At 36.5% G+C, this 20007-nt stretch overlaps 1 protein-coding gene across 5 annotated transcripts in view; it reads right to left on the bottom strand.

The window, feature by feature from the left end:
* LOC116461984 (pro-neuregulin-1, membrane-bound isoform) overlaps positions 1-20007 on the bottom strand; it is a 231432-nt gene that overhangs the window by 40145 nt on the left and 171280 nt on the right. For 4 of the 5 annotated variants that reach the window (XM_032144112.2, XM_032144113.2, XM_032144111.2 and 1 more), the window contains one exon: positions 5574-5703. In XM_032144112.2, coding sequence (XP_032000003.1) covers positions 5574-5703 — 130 coding nt within the window. Of the gene's footprint in view, positions 1-5573; positions 5704-11571; positions 12059-20007 lie in introns of those variants that run through there. The other variant, XM_032144115.2, reaches the window with a different exon arrangement.

Below are 20007 nucleotides of genomic sequence, written 5' to 3'. Positions count from 1 at the left end.
AAAAATGCCTGGCAAATAGCTGTTCTATGAACAAATGTTAATCCATTTACGCCTGGTGTTCCATTATTGGAACGCTAAACCTCTGGGAGTTTTTAATATCCTACTGCTCAAGGTCATCGCCAAGGTCTGACTGCAAAAATTAAAAAAAATTGCGACCTCAGGCAAAATTTGATAAATATTTCATTTACATAATATATATTATGAAATAAGTTTGATAAATATTTCATTTTATCAAACTTAATGTATTATATTTGCTGTGATTTTGTCTCCCATAGTTATGTTTTTCATACCTGTCTCTTATAATAATGTATAATATAATAGGGCCCTACGTGGCCTCATAAACATTCATTTTACAAAATTATAAACGTCTATGTTTATAGATACCTTCCATCTTTCCAAATTTAGTTCGTTTTTTGTTTTTTGCATTATAAGGAAACTAATGACCAGAAATATTAAATGATCTGTCAAAGAAATTTATAAAGATAGCTGGTGGTCCCAACAAACCAAATAAAACTGCTACTCTTAAATAAAATAAAGAATTAGAAATTAAACATGGGCCAGGCGTGGTGGCTCATGCCTGTAATTCCAGCACTTTGGGAGGCCAAGGTGAGTGGCTCACCTGAAGTCAGGAGTTCGAGGCCAGCCTGACCAACATGGTGAAACCCCATCTCTACTAAATACAAAAAATTAGCTGGGCATGGTGGTGCATGTCTGTAATCCCAGCTACTTGGGAGGCTGAAGCAGGAGAATCACTTGAACCTGGGAACCTGGGAGGCAGAGGTTTCAGTGAGCTGAGACTGCACCATTGCACTCCAGCCTAGGCAAACAAAAGCGTGAAACTCCATCTCAAAAAAAAAAAAAAAGAAATTAAACATGATAACACAGTCTGTTAAAACAGGTGTATATATTTTTCCAATGTCTACTGAGAGAATGTAATACTACCATTTACTTTTTATTATAAGGAAAAATAAATTTTGCTTCCCCAGAGTTAAAAGTACTTTAGCAGAAATAAATTCATTTAATTTCACTGACTCCCTGGGAAGAAATTTGGAGAACATATTAACTTCATGTTATAAATAAATATATCGTCCAGAGAGTTGAAGTGAAAGGACATAAGACTGTTCACCAAGATTGGTAGTTTAAAACTCTAATCCCCTCCAGATGAAGGCGCATCGGTCCACTGGACAACATATTGGACTTATAAGCACAGCCTGATATAAAATAATTTTTAGATTTAAAAAAAATCACATCAACATCTTCCCAAGTAGTTCTCCACTGAAACTGCTCAGAAGAACAGATATACAAGAATAAAGAAAAGATGCAAGAGGAAATCTGGAGAATTTCATGTTTGATTTCATGTATCTTGTTTCTTTGAACCACAGGACTACATAAAGCATCAGAGGGTACAAAATGGAATGATTCTTTTCTCATCTTTATATAATCCGGAATAGTAACTATTTTTTCCACAGAATAAATTTTAAATTACTGTAGAGAAAAAAAAAATATAAAGGATGAGAACTACCACTGAAATTCCCACACAGTCCCCAGGAGGAGGTCCAAGCAATCCGGAAACCTCTCCTCAGAGAAGTTTTTCACTGTTAATATGTTTAATCCATTCGAAACACCTTGTTCTAAGCAGAGAGACAAAAAAGATTTGCTGTAAAATCTTCTACTTCAACTCCCAAGAAGACAACAGCAGATTAGGTGACCAGAGAGACTACTTGGAAACTTCCATGCTTGTGGTGTTTCTGAGTCATGTCTTTAGTCAGGGCTAAAGCTGATTTTCAATGATGTGGCTCATGCTTCAGCAATGCTTAGCTCTAGACAGATAGGCCATATGGAAACTATGAACTGGCTTCATAGACAGGACCATGATGAGCCAATGCAATATTTTTATGTCTTCTGTTTCTATTCAAGTGGTCTAGTGAACAATGTATTATCATAAGACCTAGTATATTATGTCTGTTTAAATTCTGACTAGTGATTATTTTTAATGCTATAGATATTTTACATACAGGATTTTTAAAAATAAAAACAGTTTCATGTAACGAGAAAGGTTTGAAATATTTTGGATGGAAAATATACTCTCCAATTCTTCCCTCAAGGTTCTGGCTTGCTTTAATATGCGAATAAAGTCACCATCCCAAAGGAGGGGGAAAGTTATCAAAATCATAGATGTCAAAGATTTTCTTTCTGATAAGATCCAGTAATAATTTGAATCACTTACCTAAAAGATCCTAATTACAAAAAAAAAAAAAAAGGTATAATTTCTTAGAACTAGAAGGCAAGAATGATCCACTAGACAATTAGCTTGGAGGATGGCTTGGGGCTTTAATAATTATCAGAAGAGTAACAAATGTTTCACTTCAAGATTTTTAAAATATAGCAAGTTTTTACTACTGGATTAGGCTTAAGATTTAATGAGAAACTGTGTCGAGTGAAGAAAAATTACAGTTGTTGGCACAATATTAAAATGAAAAAACTGAACAGCACTTACGCGATTGCATGTTTTGTATTGGACGTGGGAGGGCTAAAGAACAGCTGAAATTAATATGTGGAAAAGAACTGCCCTGGTTCCTTAGAGGTATGGAGAAACTATCATATGTACTCACTCAGCTTGTAAATCTTTGCAAAGTGATGATGAAAAATGATCATATTTCATTACTATAATTAAAATATAGTGGTCTCAGATGCTTTTCTGAAGAAGTAAAAATATGAGACATAGATAATATGGGTACATTGTTTAAAAAGGAGAAGAATTTAAGGACCTATAATTTAAATGCTTTTTCAAGGAGATTTATTAAAATACAATTACACTGTATGCTTAAGATTAGGAAAAAATAACAAGGTGTCCCCATATAACAAATGAACCTCATATTTTATAGATTATAATTCTCAGCTTCTGGCATTTTCTATTTTGATCAGAGCAAACCTTACAAACTAAAAACCTGGTTCATCCCAATTTGCTATGATAAATATGGAGATGTCTGATATTTGTGCTGTATTCACAGCAAGTCAGAACTAAAGACTAAATCAGACAGATTTTTATTCTGCTGCAAGCATATAGATTTGAATATTTTAATGACCAAGAAGTGAATCTCTAAGATTATTTTTTAAACAATAAACATAGTCATATGAGATAATTCAGATCTAAAAGGAATGAACTATTCTACATACTCTATTTTTTATTTTATTTATTTATTTTTGACAGCCTTACTCTGTCATCCGGGCTGGAGTGCAGTGGCATGATCTTGGCTCTCAACCTTCCAGGCTCAAGTGATTCTCCCACCTTAGCCTCCCGAATAGTTGGGACTACAGGTGCATGCCACCATGCCTGGCTAATTATTTTTCTGCATTTTTTATAGCAATGGTGTTTTGCTACATTTTCTAGGTTGGTCTCCAACTCCTGGGCTCAAGAGATCCGTCTGCCTCGGCCTCTTAAAGTGTTGAGATTACAGGCATATACCTGGCCTCATACTCGTATTTCATCTTGCTTTAATATTTTTGCAAGACTTTTACCTATCATTTCACTTTGGCGTATAAAAACTATCTATTTCCGTGAAAGAGATGTTTAGTAATTGAGATTAGAATTCTACTGTTCCGGCTCCAAGTCTTTTATTCACTCTAGCAGATTATATTTACTTTTACAAATTGTCTGTCTTTGATAAAATCAGCTATACAACCACCAAAACTTGTCTTGTCTTGGCACTGTATCTACTTTTTTCAAAGAAGAGCTTTTGAGTGCAAGAAAGGAGAAGTTCTGGAAGGTGCTTATTCAGAGCCATGAGGTCCCATCAGGCACGTTACAGACACACCCAATCTACACAGCTCAGAGAGCAGCAAAACATGGCCTACAAAATGGCATTTTTGATCGTTGCTCTTTTTGTCTTTAAAACATATGTTTTTTAAGATGCACTTCCTTACTTATAAATATAATTAAGATTTTATTAGAATTGGCACCTAAATATTTATATAGTATTTCTGTGCTGTAAAAGCGACATGGCCTTGTTGACTACTTCTGGTGCCTTTTTCATTTTGCTGATTGCTCCTATCAGTTCAATTGCTTCTCTAACAGACTTGTTCTTCCTTGTCAAGATTTAAGTCACATGCCGATATTCTAGCAGAAAACAATTTTTGTGACAAAATGGTTTTCCCTCCTTTAGAACAAGCATTGCTGCTTTAGAATAACGTCCCCACTGCATGTTTTCAGCTGGGGACTGCTGGTAAAATTTATTAGATGTTCTATACTACATTTTTTAAGGAACGACTTTTAACATACCTTGCTTTTGGGATATAGCTATTGGTGAAGAGCAAAACAAATGTGTATTTTCATCATTTCAATAAAACATTAAATATATTTTTATACCCACATCAAATTTTAAGTCCATATACCACATGTAGACTAAATATCAACAGTAAACTTAAAATGCATGACAAAATAAATGTACTTTTTAATGAGTCCTATTAGCTTTTACTACAGGGTTTAAATATTTAATGTACTGATACTATCACTATCTTATGCTGCCTGTTGAGAGAGAATAAATTGGATACTTCTTTATTTTTATTTATTTTTTTTATTTTTTGAGACGGAGTCTCGCTCTGTCGCCCAGGCTGGAGTGCAGTGGTGCAATCTCGGCTCACTGCAAGCTCTGCCTTCTGGGTTCATGCCATTCTCCTGCTGAGTAGAGTAGCTGGGACTACAGGCGTGTGCCACCACGCCCAGCTAATTTTTTTTGTATTTTTAGTAGAGACGGGGTTTCACGGTGTTAGCCAGGATGGTCTTGATCTCCTGACCTCGTGATCTGCCTGCCTCGGCCTCCCAAAGTGCTGGGATTACAGGTGTGAGTCACTGTGCCCAGGCCTAAATTGGATACTTCCTAATGGTGCATCAACTCCTTCAGGTCATTGGCAAGACAGTGCTATTCTAGATATATCCATAGACAAATGAAAGAACACCGCTGTCACCCACAGGGATGCTACACACAATGCATTTCCAAATATATGCAATTTACTTTTTTCTCTTTTTTTACTAGCAATATAAAACTAAACTCCATTGAAAAAATAGTTATGCAACAATAAGACAATCCCAAGTGTAACAGATATATGTCAGTAAATAATCTTCTGCCCTTCTGCTTCTTTTTGTTGTCTTATTCATTTTGCGGGTGATCACTGGGATAAGAAAGCAACATTATCCTACAGCTTAATTCATACATTGGATGTAGAAGTAGATATCAAAAGTTATAGGCCTCTGTGATATCTGCACATCTTTTCTGAATAACAACAAGAAAAACCACAAGGAAAGCAGCACTATAAATAATATGGCAAAAAACAAACAAACAAAAAAAAAACAAAAAACGCCTCACACATATTGAAAAGAGCAAAAAACAATTCTGGATATGACAGAGGAGTGATGACGAATGGTGTGAATGTTTTAAAACCCTCTACATATAAAATAGCATTATTCAACATGATGCAACAGAATTGGAAAAAAAGCAACAACACATCATGAGACATAGAATCATCTGAAACAAGGAGTTACAGACATAAGCCACACACAGGATTTCTTTTCTTACTTGCACAAGTATCTCGAGGGGTTTGAAAGGTCTTTCACCATGAAGCACTCGCCTCCATTCACACAGAAAGTTTTCTCCTTCTCCGCGCATTTTACAAGATGGCTTGTCCCAGTGGTGGATGTAGATGTAGCTGAAGAGGAGAGAAAGGAGAAAGGTTAACATTGACTTTTTTTCCCCCTTCTAAGCAGCCTTTAATCTTAAATTATCCTAAAAGGAAGAGTTCATATAAGGTACAGATTTCACTAAACTTGCAGACCTTACAAACAATAGCAGAGCAGTTAAGCTCTTTGTGGGTCTCATTACATAGAATCAAATTATAAAAGAGAGAATTATAGAGTTAACTAATTTCACTATAACTAAATAGGAAAAGGGGCTCAACATTTTTTAACCAGTATTTTATCTTCCAGGTAGTTGGAAAAGAGAAGCTCTATTGTCATTAAGTAAAATACATTTCTCAGGAAGGTTCAAGGTAATGGTATAAAGTAATGTCAGTGCAGCTCAATTTAGATATCTATTTTTAAGGCAATCAATTGATAAAATTATTTATTTTTGAAACGTTTTACATGCCTATTGACTTTACATTTTTTAGACATGATGTATATATTGAAAAAGAAACACAAGTTGGCTTATTTGTTCCAAATGAAGACATAATAGATTATTAGTCAGATACATATTGACATGCAGATTAGAAGCCATTCTCTTCTAAATTTCTTTTCTACTCTAATTTCTTAGAGGAGCATGGTTGAATGTCCAAATGCCATCACACTTTTAAGGAAATGGAAAGAGTCTAATATCACTGTAAATGTAGACTAAAGCACTACAAAGTATCTCCATTTAGAATGAGAGGTAGAAATAAGTTTCAAGTTTGGTTTGCAACACCTTCACATAATGAACTTAATATTCACTTGTCAATCTTCATGTTACATGAAAGTGGGTGCATGAATTATACAAAGCCAAAGCTCTCAGCCCCAGGCCACCACGGCATTTAGTACCAGGACGCTTCTTCTCATATCATTGGGAACACCATGGGCAATACTCAGTCCCAACCAAAAATAGTCTAATGTACACAGTGTTTATCAATGATATTTTCAGGATGAAAAGCAAAACCAATATATCAAGCCAGTACAGATTCTATATACTCTTTTAGGAAAAAAAAATCCATCTTTAGAGGCAAATTTTTGTCTTGTCTACTGATACATTCTCTTGAATTTTTAATTCCTTTTTAATTCCTTTCTGTCTTCCTTACTAGTTTCTATTTTATTATTTGCCTGTGAGTTTCATATGCCCTTGTTTACTTTTATTTGACCTGCCATGTATTACTTTTCCATTTTCTTCTGCCTTTCCTGTTCATTTCCTTCGAAAGTCTACATTTTGTTGTGACACATAACCTAATTTTGTCTTCTCCCCTGCTTGATTTTTATTCTATCTGACTGGAATACTCGACATCTGATTATTCCATTTCTGAATTACTCATGGCCTTGTTTGCCTCTTATTATCCTGTCTAAGGCATGTTTTTGGACCCCTTTCATTGATCTCAGCATGGCTTTTTCGAATAACAGCAAAAGACACTCAAAACAACTTGGACTTTGGAGACAGATGTGGTTCAAATCTTGTCTCCTACTGGCTTTGAATAAGTCACTTAACCACTCAGATGCTCAATATTCCCATTAGGAAAACAGGGGTAATGGCACTCTTACAGAATTCTGTAGAGATTATAAATAATCTAGATAAAGGAATTGGCAAAAAAATTGGCATTCAATGAATAATAGCAAATATTAATGGGCAAGTAGGGAAGGCTCTTAATTGGGGTATGCATCAATGAGAGAAAAATCTTCACAATGGAAATCTGGGGACTTCAAAGATGTATGCTATTTATTTATTTTTTTAAAGGAGAACTTTATTCCTAAGGCTATGCATGTTATTCTGGAATCATTACTATGGATAAATAAGAATTGGACTAATTTTTTATTACTCCAACAAAAAGTTATTTTCAAAATACATTTCAAGGCATCTTTTCCAGGCCTACTAAGCAAACAAACTAAACAAAAGGAATAAGAAAGAATGAGTAGACAGGTGATTTTTATCATCAATTATCAGTTATACTTTAATATCTTCATTAAGAAGAGGGGAAACATGATTTGCATTGTTTGGTCTGTAAAATCATGGAGTACACAACATTTCTATATATCACACAGCATATAATTTTAACATAATATCCTTTCATGTGAAAAACTACTTATTTAGGTGCTATGTATTAATATTTTCATCCACGGCAATTGCTTTTAAAAATACTAGGAAATGGGCTGGGTACGGTGGATCACGCCTGTAATCCCAGCACTTTGGGAGGCCAAGATGGGAAGATCATGAGGTCAGGAGTTTGCGACCAACATGGTGAAACCCCGTCTCTACCAAAAATACAAAAATTAGCTGGGCATGGTGGCGTGCCCCTATAATCCCAACTACTCAGGAGGTTGAGGCAGGAGAATCGCTTGAACCTGGGAGGTGGTGGTTGCAGTGAGCCAAGATTGTACCACTGCACTCCAGCCAGGGTGACAGAGAGAGGCTCTGTCTAAAAAAAAAAAAAAAAAAATTAGGAAGTTTGCCTTGAATGTTAAAGGTTTTGTGCTGAAAGGCTTTCAACTGCTGACAGAATTCCATAGGATGACAAATGGAGCAGGGTATCCTTGCTGTCCCAGGTGACAGTGCTGAATGGGCCACCTGTGGTGTGCTGTCACCATGCAGTCCTGCAGAGGAACTCTGAACCTCAAGCAGACCCTAGTGGCCTTTGCATCTCTGACAGGTTGCTAAAGATTGCCCTTCATGCAACCTGAACAGCAAACACTGCATGGGCTCTCTCAAGGCAAATGCCAAGGCTTTTGCTAAAAACAACAAAATCAACATTCCACCTCCCCCCAAAATGTAGACACTCCTTACAAAATGTAAACAATAAAAAAATAGCAGTGATAGAAGCAACACAGACATATCTCTTCCTTACACTTTCTGATCTTATGAGATCATCAAAATAAGATTAACAAATATGTTAATAACTAGAAACAACCCTCTTTTTAAAAGGCCTTAAAAATATATCTCTCTGAAATGATTATCCTTGTAATGCTATCCTGAAGCCCCTAGCTCTGACATAGTCATTTAAAAAATTCTTAGATCATTACCCGAAACTAGTAATGGGATATTTGATAGCAAAATGATTATTGGAGGGAAATGAGGTAGCAAGTATCTCATACAGTTATGGATTATTATGCTTAGCACTTTTATCCTTTAGCAGTAGTGAGATCAAAAAATGATCACAAATTGTAAGGCAACAACGAGCTCCCAGGTGATGCGAAGTGTTAACTGACTGGATGCAGCTGCTCCAAACCAGCAGCCAAGCACAGGAATAAGTTGTAACTGTCAGAAGAAGCTGGGATGGAGATGGTGCCATATACACTCTTCAGATTTTCGCCAGGTTTCCTTTTGCTTTCCTTATTTGAACACAGTGCCCTGACAGTCTTACACAGGCCTATAAATTTTGCAGTGATATTTTTTCTCTGTGCTGTACACACTCAGTATTCCTAAATCAGTTTCCATTTGGTAATTCAACCAGGACGTAATGAAACCGACAAAGCGGGTCCTATGCCAAACAGAGCAAACAGCATTCTTTCTGGGGGGGCTGGGAGGAGTTGTATTAAAGGTAAACTAAAGATTTGGAAGATAAATATGTTTCAATATATAAAAGATGATACCCCCAATAGTTGTTCCAGGAAGGAGGTGAAGTAGATCTCACTCATTCAGTGCTTCCTAAACCTTGTCTCCCTCTGATTTGTGACTAGTTTTTCACAATTTGGAAGTTATCTTCTAGTGACTACAAAATGAACAGCAATTAGAAACACTACAAAATTTGACATTACTTTGATGTTTGCCATTTATGTGACCACTTTATCCCAAACACACTTTCCTTGGTATGTCAGCAACTACAGTATTATAAGGAAGAAAGTATAAGGTAAAGCAGAAACTTACGATTAGGTTGGTGCAAAAGTAATTACGGTTTTGGCCATTCCTTTTTAATACCAGAGAATGTATTTTGTAGTATTTTACTCTAGATCTGGTCTGCCTTGGCAAAAATGGTCAGGACAAATGATCATTGCTGGGGAAGCTGGACAGTTCTCTGAAATAGCTGAGAACTTAGGGACTACTATCATCATTTAGGGGCTCCAAAAATCCTTTACCACACAACAGGACTCCCTCCTTCCTTCATGCCCTCCCTCTTTCTTCCTTCCAGCCTGCCCCTCCCTCCCTTCTTTCTTTCTTTCTTTCCTTCCTTCCTTATTTCCTTTCTTCCTTCCTCACCTCCTTCCACAATTCTTTTTTTTTTGAGATGGAATCTAGCTCTGTTGCCAGGCTGGAGTGCAGTGGCGCGATCTTGGCTCGGTGCAAACTCTGCCTCCCATGTTCAAGTGATTCTCCTCCCTCAGCCTCCTGAGTAGCTAGCTGGGACTACAGCCACATGCCACCACGCCCAGCTAATTTTTTTTTTTTTTTTGTATTTTTAGTAGAGATGGGGTTTCACCATGTTGGCCAGGATGGTCTCCATCTCTTGGCCTTGTGATCCACCTGTCTCAGCCTCCCAAATTGCTGAGATCACAGGCGTGAGCCACCACACCTGACCCACAATTCTGTTTATTATGTGCAAGACATAATGATAACAACCAAAATCACTGGGGTTAAAAATTGTAAGACCATGACCAACTCTCCCTAGAAGAAAACCTTCATAGATAAAATGTAGTGAAATGAATACTGAAGTTCGCTGGGAAGAATCAGATCCAAGGCACAATTTTCCAATTATTAGCTGTGGGACTTCTATCTACCTGCCTTAGAAAATTCAGCTGCAAATATGAGATACCAAAGGGTTGTTGCCAAGTTTATTAAAACACTTTGTCAGTTGCAACACTGCACACAAATATATGACACTGTTACTATTACTAATGACATAAATATTGAGCGAACAAAAGTAAAAAAAGAAATTCTGCCTAGGCTGAAATTTTACATATATAACCAAGCCTCAATAGTTGTTTCTTAGGAAATTATTCTTCTGCAAAATGTGAAAAAAGATGGCCTAATTTGGAGTGACAATCATTGAGTGATTATAAAGCATTAAGTAAATATCAATAATCTATGTTTAACTTTATCAAAACTACTTGTCACAAATGTATAACCACTTAATTTCTTTATAAAATAAAATTGAACAATTTAAGAGAAATTAATATCATAAATGCAGGATTATTTTACCCTTTCAAGATCTACACAATTCTTTAATATTTCTGACTGAATTTCCAAATTACAAGAATTAAACTTACTTACAATCTTATGTATTATGTGTTATCATAACAATTTTTTAAAGTATAAAATATTTTAAAATAGTGTCATATCCATAGCATGTAGACTGTAATATAAACTTTGTTTACAACTTAAGATTTTGGAAATAATACTACTGCCCATTTTGTAAATACACAGAATAAATAGCTGAGAAATAATCCTGTGTTCTCTGCTTGTTACTAAATATTTTCCCATGAATCAAACAGTATTTCCTGTAGAAGACTAGGCTTTTTTCTTCTCAAGATAGGCTAAAAAGAAAATAATACTGTAAAGGATGGCTTGCTTTTCTTGCTTGTTTTAAGGGGTGTTTTCCTTATCAGTGAAGTAGACAAAACCAGTAGACCAGGACCATTACACAAATGCAAACTGCTGATAAAAAGCCACTATTCTTTTTTGACAATTAGCAGGAATTAGCATGAGTATACCCCACAAAGCAATCATTAGATCCTGTTTCCCTTGAATGAATTAGTCCTCACCCACAGCTGTTAGGACAATTCTTTGCGAGTTACTTACAGAAAATTAAACCAAATAGCTCTATGCCATTTGCTTAATAAAATATGCACATTTTAAATATTTGAATATTAAACTGCTAGTCACTACAACATTACAGATTTTTTTTTAACCTTACCTGTAATATCTTCAATGCTTATGTGTTTAGGAATCTGCATACTTTCCTGCTCTTTGATGTCCAGTTAAAAAATCTGAAATTATTATTCTTGCTCTGAATATAGCTCCTTTGCAATTAGGTATAATGAGCAGACTGAACTCCTACTGGGGAAAAAAATGCTTAGGTGGTTCCTGAAGATGAAGCTCTGGAGCAGAAGCTGAGCAGAAAGAGCTGTGCCACCTAATGTAGCTTCTCTAGATGCCAAGGGAATGATAGGTGGAGTCATTAGTTTTCCAAAGGAAAGGTTCGGAGCCAGGCTCAGAACCACGGAAGCCTTGTCATTCTGGGTTGGCATTTTTTCCTGAGAAGTCATTCAATCCTTTGCTGAATAGCAAATATGTACATGAAAAAGAAAGAAAGTGGCCAGAGGAGATCAAAGAACCTGCATAGAGCTGGAGGTTCCCAGAGCCAATATAGTGACTGGAAGTATCATCTCTCTTGACCTCTCCTTGACTGAACTCTGCTCAAGAAACAAAAAAGGAAGCCAGGAGAATTCTCATGAGACCATTAATGGAACCAGGACTTTCTAAAGCAGAATTAGGGCATCCAACTCCATGGAGCTCAGCACGTAGCTAATATGCTGGGAGCACTTAGAGGTTTGTAGACTTCCTACAAGGTGACACTTCATCCAAAGAACAAGTTGACACCAAGGGCCAATGGAGATTAACTGGTTTAACTGATGAACCTGGGCTTTGGCATTGTTCAAACATATATAGAATGGTAGGACTATCAAGGATCTTAGCACATTTTATAGTTTATCCTATATTTTAAAGGACGATACAGATCATCTCAAAAGAATAGTTCTGCAGTCTTTAATAAAATACCTCTAGCTAAGAATTCACAAAAGTGCACAGGGGAAGGCTGCCCAAGGTCACATAAGTGAATTAGAAAATGCTTCCTAAGTGGGTAAGATTCCTCTCTCCCTTACAAGCTCTCTGGGCAGACCCTGATATTATTTCTTCCTATTCAGCAGAATGAAAAGTGACCTTTGGGTGTTTCTCCTCATAAAACAAAATTATAATTTTTGTTGTAACACTATCTCATTTGTAGCTAAACAGAAAGCAGATTCTAAGTTCCCAGCAGTGGCTGAGCAAATGATTTGGTGTCATTAGACAGTGTTATCCTTAGAAAAATAAGATTGCCAGGAAAGGTTATTTTTCAAACCTACAAGTTGCTGTTTTTTTCTGTTTTTTCAGACAGCGCGTTTTACTCATGACACAGTCTAATCATCCTAAGTCTACTATTTCTTAGGAGAAACATCTCAATGATACAAATACCATGGAGGATGTCACAGCTTTTCCAAAGAAGAAGAAAAGTATCTTCCCATAGTGGATAATTGACTAAATGGAGTTACAAGAAAGCTACATTTTCTTCTTCACAAAGCCAATAATCTTTTCTCAGCGAGAAGCCAATTCCAGAAACACAGTTCTGCTATATATTTTCTACTAATCACTGACAGTTTTATATGAGTATAAAATTTCCATAGCCGAAGTCCACAAACTTTCAAGCTGTCCCTTGAATCTTTTTCCATCAATACTTAGATTCTAAAGGAGTACGATCCATCTAGCCTGCAAAGCAAATATCAGCAGGCCATGTGACTGGCTTAATTTGATATATTTATAGATCTCACCAGGCTAAATGTGGAAGGCACACATTCTTTACTATACTCCGCATTTTCTACCAGGATCATTTTGGGTGGAAGAAGGTCATATCAACGTAGAAAATGTTAACCTGTCACTTTCCAAACTAGTCAAGTCTTTCGTACCAAACAAAACAAATCAAATCAAAGAGGACTGAACATCCAACAAGAATCAAGGATTTAGTTATTCAACAAGCTACTGAAATTACCATGTGACATTTAATGACATATGTTAATTTATTCACCAACTAAAGCCCACTTAGAAATGAAAGTAGCTGAAAGGTCAAAAGAGAGAAATCATAAGGTAAATTCATTATCTTATTCAACAAATTAAAAAAAAATCATGGCATATCAACAAATAAAAGCCATATAGTCACTTCAATGGATACTGAATCAACCTTGATGAAATTAGAAAGTCAATTTTTGTAAAACTATTAAGTATTATCTTTAAAAATCAAACCTGAATTTAATCAAACATCCACATACATGTAACCTACAGGGACTAAATTAAGTGGCATCAAGAGGGGATGCAATAAAACCCAGAGAACTTTACAGGACAAATAACCTGGTTTCTTCAAAAAAAACTTAAACGTAGAAAAAGGAGACAAAGGGAGCTAGGGCTAGAATCAAAGAGTGAAAAAAGGAGAAAAATTCAAATATCAACACTTAAAAGAGCATTAGGAAATATAGCAACCAATCACAATGGTTGTGAATTTTATTCAGATCCTGAATCAAACAGTTATAAATGTAGGAAATCTGATCATGGATTAGATAATGAATAATAATATTAAGGGGTTATCATTAATTTTTATGTGTGTCAAACATGTTATGGCTGTATTTAAAAATAGAAGAGTCCTTATCTTTTAGAGATACATACTGAAATATTTATACATTAAATGATAAGATGTCTGGAATTTGCTATAAAATAGTAAGACAGAAGGGAAATGACTGGGATGAAGATGAAACAAAACTGATAACTGCTGAAGTGGGTGATGGCTACATGGAGATTCATTACACAATCCTTTGTATTTTCAGGTTTTTAATATGCATGTTTAAATGGATTATATGTACCTGTTTAAATATATGCTTATATTTATATTTAAAATTTAAAGATGCAAAAATATAATGATTTTAGGTTTTTCAAAACATGTCTTTATATTGTAAAACTAGAATGATATTCTGTATCATCTAAGAATATCTGCTTTTAGCTAATAATCTAAATGATCCTTAACAGTGAAACTCTAGGGGAGATTTCCATGAATGTCAAACACAAGTAAAGGATATTGACTATCAGTGCTACTATTCAGCATTGCTCTTAAAGTTCTAACCAATGCAATAAGGCAGGAATTAAAAAATTGTGATATAACTTTAGAAAATGAGAAGATAAAATAATCACTATCTGGAGATGATATGGTTGGATACCAGTAGTAACTATCAAGAAAACCCAGTGAAATAATGTGATCATATTCACAGCAGCAACAGAAAATATCAATCAGTTAGGTCAGTCAGGCATGAATTTAACAATAAATGTGAGAATGGGAACTATATTAAAAGAGTCATATATTAAGAAGGTGAATTTGGCCTATGGTTGTGGGAGAAGATGGCATTCCACTAAAGGGAAAAAAACAAATAAATGTGGACGTAAGAAAGTAAATGTCACGTTTGGTGGTGAGAGGCAGCAGTTCAATTTGACTAGGACATGGATTATAAATAAGGAGGCGAAGTTAATGAAGCTATGAATAAGGAGGTGAAGTTAATGAAGCTATAAAATAATAATGCAACCATACCAGAGAAGCCCTTGATAACCTGGTTGGAATTAATGTTTAATATGTAGGCCATGAAGAGAGTTAGGCTTTTGAGTAGGGCCATAATTAATGAAACTAATGGTCTATTCTACAGCCTTCGGAAGGGGAAAATATGGAGATGAGACTAGTGAAGGAGGTGAGAGTAGAAGAGGGTTTGAGGATAACAGTGTTTGCAAGAAAATGATGGAAAAAGAATAGAGATCATATTCAGGAAATGACACTGCTTTATATTTATATACATTAAAATTTGAGAAGAGCTAACTGCTGGAGTTCCTTTGTATTTCACACCTTGTACTACACCTCTTTCTAAGGCATTCAAACTGCTTATCACACATTTTCTCATTACTCTTCACACAATTTAGGAAACACTCATCATGTTAACAGAGGAACTGAAGCCCATTCTCAATATTCAATACTCACTGGTAACACTAAAATGTCTGTTACAGCTAAAGCTGTCACTGTGCTTTCCTAATCTCACTAGACTACGTGTCTGTTGACATAAAGGATCCCATTAAGATGGACAATACCATAATTGGCTTGAAATGATATGTTTTTTACAGAGATGATGAAGGCAGTGATGTGCCTAAGAGTTATAGAAGCATCTTCACTCCAGGAAATGATTTCCGACAAATGTTTTAAACAATCTAAACTTTCAGTACTTTGCGGCAAGGAGCCTCCCTAAAAGTGTAGCAAAAAGTGGGTTCTAGGATTGAGACACAATCTTCCAAGTGTTTCGGGTTTGAGCCAGGCCTCTTTGAACAGTGGCTCTGCAGGCAAAAAGCCTAATATTCCTTACAGTGTCGCCCGTGCAGCTTGAAACACGCCTCTCTAAAACCCCAGACTGCACGTTGCTATATACCATTTAGCCAAATCACTGCAGTACTGTGTTTGTGTGATGGTTGTGGACATAAATAGCCAGTTTATGTTTCCACAAACACAACATTTTCCTCACTAAGGCCAAAAATTGCTGCACGGAAAGCAACGAAGCAGTAAAAGTAGGTTTGAGCATATGAATCTTGCTCCATAACACTTGGCTAATTTCAGTCCATATATTTTCCCACAACTCCCAGGAGTTCCTTGTTCCCAAGTTCACAATCAGAGTAGCAAAACATCTCTCCCTGTAATACATTGTGTTATTAAATGTATATCTGCCATTAGGTTTCCAGTACAAATTCTATAGTAACCAAATAACACATGAAAATCTAACTTTTTAAAGTACTCTATGTCATTTCACTCATGACCAATCCGAACAGGAATAAAACCAGGTTTTAAAAAAAACATATAATTTTAAGTGCTTTACTTAAAGAAAATGATTTCGTTTTTTTCTTGCCCCCCGCCCCCACCCGCAACCCCAGGAATAGCTGGTCATAATAGTTCTTGTTTCTTTAAAGAAAATATACATTTTAGGTCAGAGAAATAGGCCATGGGGAGGTAGTATTGATGCAAATTCTGTGTCTTTAGTGGAACAGGGCCAAAATGATAAATTAACTTTACATTATACCTAAAGAAGCCTTCCCTAAAACCCTGTGCTTTTTCTTTTTCTTTTTTTTCATTTTTGGGGCTCCACATTCAAATCTAACAAGCACCTGTTTTTCTACTGTTGGCTTTCATCCTAATGTTGTTCAATGGGAAGGAAGCAAACAAGTGTGCACGCTCCTTTTCTACATTACATAATATTAAAAAAAATTGGGGTTCTGCATCCTGCTATCATCATCTGGCCTTGCTGCTACGCACACACACACACACATGCACATGCACACACACACATGCACACACGCACGCACACACACACACACACACATCATGCAGTTGTTAGAAAAATCTAATGGAAATCATCTTGGTTATATTTAAACCAAAAAAGGGCATGTGGAAGAAGAGCATAAAAAGAAAAGTAGAGCAAAGGTTAGGGCCTTATCTCAGCTTGCCTGGCTAAATTCCTGCATCGTCAGACACAAGGAATATTAAGGTCCATACATAGGACCTTAGTTATAATTTATTAGTTGTTTCCTGGTAGCACTGTATCTATCTGTGTATATGGGCTAATAAAACACTTCCATCTCCTGGAGCTGTAATAACTCAGAATGACTGAGGTCTTCCCCCTCTTCTTTTAAAACATAAACCATTTTTGTAGACGCTGCAAGCATGTGTTTAATACAGATCTTTGTTCTTTCCATCCATTACTACAAAGCCACCTAAAAATCAAAGCATTGAAAACCAAATGGTAGGCTGTGTTCATTCTTCCAATTCAGTTCCTCACATTTCCATGCAGTTCCTGTAGAAGAGTCAAAGTCTTCAGTTGAGATTTGCCATTTACTCAAAAGCTTTCAAAAAGTAGAACACCTTGTAATACAAAATATGTGTAGCAGGAATTTGCATTTCTAGTTCAGCTCAAATAGGCATAGCCAACAACTAGTGAGACATGTTCTAATTAAATAACCACAGAATCCAGTGACTCCCATAATGGAGAGACATACGCAGGAGCTACACTTCTGAATCCCACCAAGGGAAGAGTTCACAGATGACAGGCTGGTTGTAGTGATGCCTCTAAGCAGAAAACAAGGCCTTACCACGAAAGCAAGGCCTTGCTAAGAAGAAGAAACCAGACCTCTGATCCTATTCTTTAAAAAGGCCTGGTTTAGGCCAGGCACGACGGCTCATGCCTGTAATCCCAGCACTTTGGGGGGCTGAGGCAGGCAGATCACAAGGTCAGGAGTTCAAGACCAGCCTAACCGATATTGCAAAACACCATCTCTACTAAAAATACAAAAATTAGCTGAGTGGGGTGGCACACGCCTCATGAGGCTACTCAGCTACTCAGGAGGCTGAGGCAGGAGAATCACTTGAACCAGGGAGGCGGAGGCTGTAGTGAGCCAAGATCAGGTCATTGCACTCCAGCCTGGGCTACAGAGCAAGACTCTGTCTCAAAAAAAAAAAAAAAAAAAAAATGAGCTCGAGTCGGAACCGGCCTGATTTATTCATGGCTTTTCCCTTAAGAAATCCTTACTTCTGAAAATTTTTGAAATATGGAACACTTTTATTGAAAGAGAGACTTTTCTTGGTTTCACACCTTTTCAGTGTGTTGGAGCTTCAATCACAGGGATGGCATTGTCTCTGAATAGAAATCAGTCACCGGTGGGAGACTTTTTGTGTCTGGAAGCTCCCATCATTTCCTCATGCCTCTCATGCCTAGCATTATACTACAGACTGATCCTTGGATTTTCCTCTAAGTCTGAAAACCTGAGGGAAGTGAGTCATTGCTCTACTGAGATCACACAAGTCCTAGGAATTCAATGATCATAGTTCAAAGGGTCTTAGTTACCGGAGACCTGTTAAAAAAATTCAGCAATCCAGTTGGGTGTAGTTGCTCACACCTGTAATCCCAGCACTTTCAGAGGCTGAGGCGGGTGGGTGGCAAGAGCACAGGAGTTCAACCAGCCTGGGCAACACGGTGAGGCCCCATCTCTACAACAATTTTAAAAATTAGCTGAGCATGGTGGTGCGTGCCTGTGGTCCCAGCTACTTGGGAAACTTAGGTCCAGGAGTTCAAGGTTAAAGTGAGCCATGTTTGTGCCACTACACTCCAGCCTGGGCAACAGAGCAAGCTCCTGTCTTACAAAAAAATCAGCAATCCTTCATTGGCCCTTCATGCTGCTTTGCATAAAAAGGTTATTAAAATCTGTCAAATGGCTGCATGGGTCTATCATGGCCACTGAGTCTGGCCTGAAGCTCATGCTTGGGGAGCTAACACTCTACTTGCCAAAGTACTGTGCGTGCACGCGCTTGAGCTTGTGTGTGTATGTGTGAGTGTGCATGCGTGTGTGTGTGTGTGTTTGTGTGCATGTGCATGCCTGTGATCCTGGCTTTCCTTTCCTGGAAAAATCAAAGTGCATCCTGTCACCCAGTGACTGAAAGGCTGATTTTTACTCTTTAGTTTTTTGTAGAAGAAATGATCTGGAACCGAAGGATTCACTGATAAATAAGCATGTAGGTTACTTTGTGCTTAATTATATCTCATCACTCCTTTTATCAAAGCTCTTTTCCTACAGCCAGGAAAGTGTCCAAGACATCTCATTATTTTTCCCCCATTTGTGTTGTGTAGATTCTTGCTTGTTTGTTTTCCGTCTAATCAATTGATAGCAGTAGTCCCTCTTGAAGCCAATATAATTTTAAGCACACTAAACATAAATTAATTCATTAGTTAACAATACTATTAAAACACATCATCATTCTTTAACATTTAAAAAAATACCATTTTATTCTTTGCTCAATTTAAGCCTTCAGACACCTACTTGGCCACTTTGTTCATTTGTCTGCTTTCATTTCTTGTTTTTGTTTGCATGTATGTTTGTTTTCAAGAACATAACACCATTTCATTTGTCAATTATTTTCACTGTAAATGACTACTACAAAGGTAAACAAGAAGAACACATGGATGAAACAGAATAGAAATGACAAATGCATTCATAGCATCAAAATATTTCTTCTTGGCTGGGTGCGGTGGCTCACACCTGTAATCCCAGAACTTTGGGAGGCCGAGGTGGGCAGATCATGTGAGGTCAGGAGTTTGAGACAAGCTTGCTCAACATGGTGAAACCCCGTTCCTACCAAAAATACAAAAATTAGCTGGGCATGGTGGTGTGTGCCTGTAATCCCAGCTACTCAGAAGACTGAGGCAGAAGAATTGCTTGAACCTTAGAGGCAGAGGTTGCAGTGAGCTGAGATCGCACCACTGCACTCCAGCCTGGGTGACAGAGCAAGACTCTGTATCAAAAAAAAAATTATATATATATGTATATAATATCTTATATATTTATGTCATAAATATATATTAGATTTTAATTATATAAAATATTATATATTATATTTATAATACAAATATATTATATATAACATAAATGTATTATATAATATATATAACATAAATGTATTACATAATTTATTTATAACATAAAT

Source organism: Hylobates moloch, unplaced genomic scaffold, assembly GCF_009828535.3.
Source record: "Hylobates moloch isolate HMO894 unplaced genomic scaffold, HMol_V3 SCAFFOLD_22, whole genome shotgun sequence".
NCBI classification, from domain to species: domain Eukaryota; kingdom Metazoa; phylum Chordata; class Mammalia; order Primates; family Hylobatidae; genus Hylobates; species Hylobates moloch.
This window is presented reverse-complemented; position numbering and strand designations above follow the sequence as displayed.